Genomic DNA, 6000 nt, shown 5'->3' with positions numbered 1-6000 from the left:
GTTATATGACTAAAACTACGCCTGGATGATTTCTTTATTCATCTGGAGCAAAATAGTTTCAAATATGTTTAGAGTCAAACGTTTTCCTAATCAATAACAAAAGCAAAATGCAAACAAGCAACATAAAACAAACTCTATGACTAATTGCAATAAGTTTTTCATAGATTTTTTTTTTTTTTTACAACTTATTTAAGTGGCAAGTTATAATAAGTAGTTGACAATCATTTTCTAATAATTGTACTCCATTTCGATATTTAGACCTCAATTTTTAAAGCTAATTATAGAATTTAAGACCAATTGACATAAGAATGCATGGATAAACATAATAACAATCCCAATCACAAAAAATCAATCACTCACAAGAACACCAAAGCGTTAACAAAGAGAAAAACCCGAGAACCGTGAAAAAACCTCTTTAGGGTGTCACAATACCAAACAATCCACTAATGAGAATAGTTGCAATGCATATTACTTCCAAAACCCTCCAAGCTAAGAAGTAACCATATACTTGAGCCTCCGACTCCTGCTAGCAACCAATTCCTCGAATCCTTTCTTCTTACTAGTCTCCTAATTTACAATTAAGCCTCCAATTGCAATCTCCAAGTCTCCTCGGTAATTCTAGGATTGCTCCAATGGTTTTCATGCCCCAATTAGCACCAAAACTCTAAAGGTAGTAACAGTGTGAAGGTGCAGTATGGCAATTAAAGAGGGAGAAGGGAGAGAGATTGACAAGGGTTTAAACTCTAGAGTTTATGGATTCTCTCTAGCTCTTCATACGGATATTGGGTGTCTAAAAATCATGGGAAATGGGATTTTATATAGTGGGGGAAAAGGAAGGAACAACAAAGAAGTTTTGTAACTGATTTTCTCTAGTTCTCATAATTTTGTGTGTACAAGAGAGGGGTGAAGTTTCTGTTCTAAAAGATTTTCATATCCTGATTTTGCTTCTTAGGGACCGTTTGGATTGACGGGGGAGAGAGGGAGAATAGAGTAAAGTTGGTTGAAAATATGCTAATTTTGGGTCAATTCTACTCTACTCTACTCTTCCTCACTCCCCCTCAATCCAAACATACTATTAGTTTGCCTCTCTTCTTCAATTTCATATGACAGAACTACTGCACCTTCCAACTTCAAATTTCAGCACTTCCAATACTTAACTTCACCAATCCAATACAAATGTAGACCCACATAAATATATGAATACAAAGAGAGTTTATGATCAAAAATTATATTGAAATTTGTTATGAAATTAGTCAACAACTACAAATCCGAACATTTTCAAAAAGGTTGTCAATATCATTGACATGACTTTTATTATTCACCATCTTTTGTCGCTCGAGTAAGTTGTGATGGTCAACTTATTCAAAAACAAGACATTTTAGGCATAGCCTAGATAGCTAAATAATCACCACAAGTGCTACTCCACAGACCTCAAAATCTTACATTTCCCAAGAGGAAGAGAGTCACTGAGACTCTGTAGCACATCGCTAAAAGTAAACCACGCAATGTTGAGATAGAGAGGGAACTGAAGCGCAATAAAAACAGTGACTGGGCAACAAGTGATGGTGTAGATTGGAATTGCAGCCCAATGTAGCCTCTGTCGCATCATAAGCACTAATGTAGCAGCAAAAGCAACCATCATGGCTGCCACGGCAAAGAACAATGTAGTCAGTCCCAAGCCTAGCTTCAATGGAAGAGACCTCCTGAAGTCCCTTTCATGCATTCTTGATGTCATAATGGAGAGGAACACGACCACAGAAGTCAGTGAGAAACAGAGTGATACCGTGTCTGAGATTGTGAAAATGCGAAACGGAGTTTCTTTTTGGAGCAACGGATGTCCTGTTCTTGAGTTGGAACCGCCAGGGATGGTGTAGGCACAGGTAAAAGCAACGGTGGCTATAAGGACAGCAACTATAGTGCATGCCTTTGCTGTTCGCATTAGCCATTCTTGGCCATCTTCCACCAGTTTCTTATGTTGGATGGTGAACAATTCTTCAGCAGTCTGACCTTTAACATTTCGGTTTTTGATGAAATGTGGAGGTACAAGTTTCTGCACTCGCTGCATTGATTGAAAACTATTATTTTTATGCAATTTGGGTGACAATAAGTAATAAGTTCATCCTACATCTCAATCTCCCAAAACAAAGTTATGCTTCTTGCTCCAAAAGAAGATGAGCTAATTTAAAATGGGTAAAACTTAGATGTAGTTTTATAGATATTTTACCTTAAGTTGCCTAATTTAATTCAAACATGTGATTGCATTGGCTAATAATCTATATGGTTGAATTAAATAATCTTAAGAAAAGATAACATTATTTCAATTGCATTACTCAATGTAATCACATAGTTGAATATAATTAGAAACACCATACATAAGTTTTTCCCATTTAGAATATAGTCCAATAAATGAACATATTTCACATGCTTTATATCAAATCAAGTTTTAAAGTCAAGTTGTAATGCATCTACTTGTAAAATTGTAAATTCCCCTACTTGAGAAAAATATATTTAAGCAGACACTAAAGAAAACCCAAAATTAGATAATTAGTGAAGGGAAGAAAATCAAAATTGTAAAGATTATTAGAATATAAGCTCCAGGATCCAAGGGCCCAAGGTCCAGATCATATCCTATTCCTATCTAGGTTCACTAAAGTAGCACAATGTCTTAGATTTTACTACATATCTACAATGTTGTGTTACATGTGATGTACTTATGTACTAGTAGTCCTGTTATGTATGCTTATATAAATGTCTCCTATTCGTATCATTCATATGTAAACCACCCTCTCATGTATGAATGGGTTCCATGCTGATGGATCCACCCCATTGTGAGATGGTGGTTAAATATGATGATACATACGGTACTTTTTCCTCTTATGTATAATTTATAGACACAATATAATAAAGATATTCAGTTTGGAAGGAATGAGCTAGGGAAATGCAGGCAAAATAAGCACCTTGAACCATTGAATCTCTGACTGCATGCGGAGGGCTTCCCCAGGCCTATCCCTCAACCGATGCTCACCCAAGTATGCAGCTTGATGCAAAATGGTGTCAAGATCGACGTTGATCAACCTCTTAAGCCTCAGCGTTGGAACATGCAAATATTGTAGAAGATCCAAGATTTCTTTCCTTCGATATCTTGCTGCAATGTGAAGTATGTTCTCAAGTCGGTCATTTCTATGCTCAATTGCCTGTGGAAACCGTTTAAGAATAACCTCTACAATCTCTGTGATCCCATTTCTTGCTGCTGAAATTAGTGGAGTCTCAGAAGATAAAGTAGGACGGGAATGCAGCCCATCTTCTTTCGCTTCCTCTTTGTCCTCGATTGTACCCAACCATGACTTGTCCGTTTGAGCTAGAATTGTAGCAAGCCTCAGCACTCTCTTTTGCTGTATTTTTATGTCCCAAAGTCTTCTAACTTCTGGAAATCCTATTAACATCACATGAGAGAGCAAGATGAGACTAGCTTTCCACAAAAACCATTAAACATCTATTCTAATATACCATTTTGACAGAAGCAAATATAATAGATTTAATAGACTTACGATTACAATGCCACCAATTTTTACATGTTGATTGACACTAGTGATTAGTAATTTATACATTTAAACTGGTATCAAAATTTTGATTTGCACCAAGAGTGGCAATAATACACTATACAACAGTGTAATGAATATGTGTCTTTAAAAATAAATAAATAAAATGGGTTGTACCTTGGGCTATGCAACTCCAAACAGTATAGTATATCCTTGACATGGCTGCAAATTAGTGTGACTCAGGTCATCAAAGAAATATTTATATATTGGATTAAAAATTAAAAAGAGGAGCAGAAATTTATAAATGCTCTAATTAAAATAAATAGAAATGTAGAACAGTATGGCATCAGACGCATGGTTTGTGTTTCATCGAAGAAACATTATCTTGTATTTTGAAAAAAAAAACAAGGCCCAATTTCCGAACTTCTTATCATACTTTTTTTGCAAGATTTTGATGACTTCCGAAATCTCAGCTTGGTCAGACTCAATTGTAGGTGCGTTCATTTCTGCTCATTTTGAGACTTGCTGTTGCCATTTGGGCAGTTCTATGGCATTAGGGTCTTGGGTCTGCATACTATATAAGTGTGCTATTTCTGTATTTAAAGGTAGGTTTACACACGGTCTAAATATTAGAGAGACACACACATACTCAAAACTTTTCTAAAATGATTCATTATCAAATGTCTTAAGGGCATCTATTAACCCAACTCTTTATAAAATTTAATCTAAAACATGAAATGAATTTATTCAAATAAAGAGATTTTTTTTCAAAGGAATGAAAAGCACTTTTAGAGCAAAGTTTCTCCAGCATATACATTATAAGGATTGGGACCAGTGCAGAGGAACACTGGACCTATTAGGATGCTGACAAGTGGCAAACATTTGACATGTGTCAACATCTCAACAAATTCAATGCTCCAATGCACTAGACCCAAGTCAGTTCCTATATATATTACCTATACGATCACCTAAGTAGCAAAATTTGCGGGGACAACTCCAGCCACGGCCAAGCTCAAGATCTGCTCTTCCACTTGAAGTAATCAAAGTTCCATTATCTTTGTCATCGTGAAGGCCATCATCATCTGGAAGGCCTGTATTGGAGATGCAGGTTTAGTTAGCTATTATGTACAGAGTGAGAAATGTAATAAATTTTTCAAGCTGGTAACATATTTTGTGAGGCATACAAAGATAGAGTAGCCCCTCCAATACGCTCATGGGGTGTCCACTCTTGAAAGCAGACGGCATGTTAGCTAGCAGTTGAAAACATGTCGTGCCATGTTCATCCCTCAAGTCTCGAAGTGAAAAATCCCACTTTAGTAACACCAAAGCTGTATCTGTAAATAATTGAGAGAGAGATCAGGGAGAAAACTTTGAGGTTTAAAAAAAAAAAAAAAAAAAAAAGAGAGAGAGAGAGAGTATTATTTAACATGAAACGAAAGAGAGAAATTAAGTCTTACCAAAGTGGATGCCAAGGATAGCTATATGAAGAATGGATGTGGAATCTTTTCGCCTGCGGTGCTTTTCCATTATGCTGCTTTCCCTGTCAATATCTTCGATAACATTCCCAATAAAAAACTCAACCATGTCTGTCCTGCCAAATGCAGCGGCTCTAAACAAAGGAGTTTCACCAAAATTGTTTTTATGACCAAGTTGGCTTTTGTCAAATTTCAATAAGATTCGTGCCATTTCTTTGTCTCCAGTTGCTGCCGCTTCATGAAGTGGTGTGTTTCCCCATATATTCCAGCCACCTTCCCTCTTCTCTCCTCTCCATCTCCCATGCTTTATTAAAATCTCCAACAATTCCTTGTTTTTGCTGAAAACAGCAATATGAAGTGCAGTGTCCTTGGTGACTGTTAGAGAAGAATCCAGGTATGGACTATCTTTCTCCGTGAAGTATTTCTTCACTGCTTCCCAATTTTTTTCCATGAATAATCCATAAGGTTCCATCAATATTTCCAAATTATCCATCTCTCTCTCCCTCTCCATGTCTATGTCTCTCTCCATTTCTCTCTCCATCAGACAATGCATGCAATCCTGCTTTGTTCCACAGACTGCTCACAATTTAAAGAAAGTTACTGGTATCTACTACTTTGCTTGCTCGACTAACAAAGGTAACCATCCATTATAACAATAAAGAAAAGGGTTCTAGGCAGTAATTTTTCTTTTCCTTTTTTCTGTTTCCAGCTTTGCCCGACCAATTTTCAATGAATTATCTTGGTTTTCCTGTAAGAAAAGATGGAGTTCAGTTTCAATTTTTCAAAAGAGTTCATAGTAATGTTCTTATAGAGTCAAAATCTATTGTGTATTGATACGATTATTTTTATTGATTTCTTTAGTACTGACTAAATGATCATAAGTGTGTAATTGTGTAGCCTTTAATAATCATATTTATCATCACACCCCGAGGAATTTTTTTTTTTTTTTTGGTCAAAAGGAAAACACCCCGAGGAATATATACTAT

The 6000-nt window shown here is 36.1% G+C and overlaps 1 protein-coding gene across 2 annotated transcripts; it reads right to left on the bottom strand.

The window, feature by feature from the left end:
• Window positions 1-1275: 1275 nt before the first annotated feature.
• LOC112028788 (ankyrin repeat-containing protein ITN1) lies at window positions 1276-5607 on the bottom strand. Of its 2 annotated transcripts, XM_024061480.2 has the most exons (6): window positions 4997-5606; window positions 4724-4873; window positions 4496-4630; window positions 3717-3761; window positions 2958-3433; window positions 1276-2059 (listed from the first exon to the last, which is right to left on the bottom strand). In XM_024061480.2, the coding sequence occupies exons 1-6, from the start codon at window positions 5565-5567 to the stop codon at window positions 1418-1420; spliced, it is 2019 nt and encodes a 672-aa protein (XP_023917248.2). In that variant the 5' UTR covers window positions 5568-5606; the 3' UTR covers window positions 1276-1417. The 2 variants fall into 2 exon arrangements, with proteins under 2 accessions (XP_023917248.2, XP_065618263.1); XM_065762191.1 differs by lacking the exon at window positions 3717-3761 and having other exon boundaries at window positions 4997-5607.
• Between the last annotated feature and the right edge of the window lie 393 nt (window positions 5608-6000).

This window comes from Quercus suber, unplaced genomic scaffold (assembly GCF_002906115.3).
Source record: "Quercus suber isolate HL8 unplaced genomic scaffold, Cork oak 2.0 scaffold_446, whole genome shotgun sequence".
NCBI classification, from domain to species: Eukaryota; Viridiplantae; Streptophyta; class Magnoliopsida; order Fagales; family Fagaceae; genus Quercus; species Quercus suber.
This window is presented reverse-complemented; position numbering and strand designations above follow the sequence as displayed.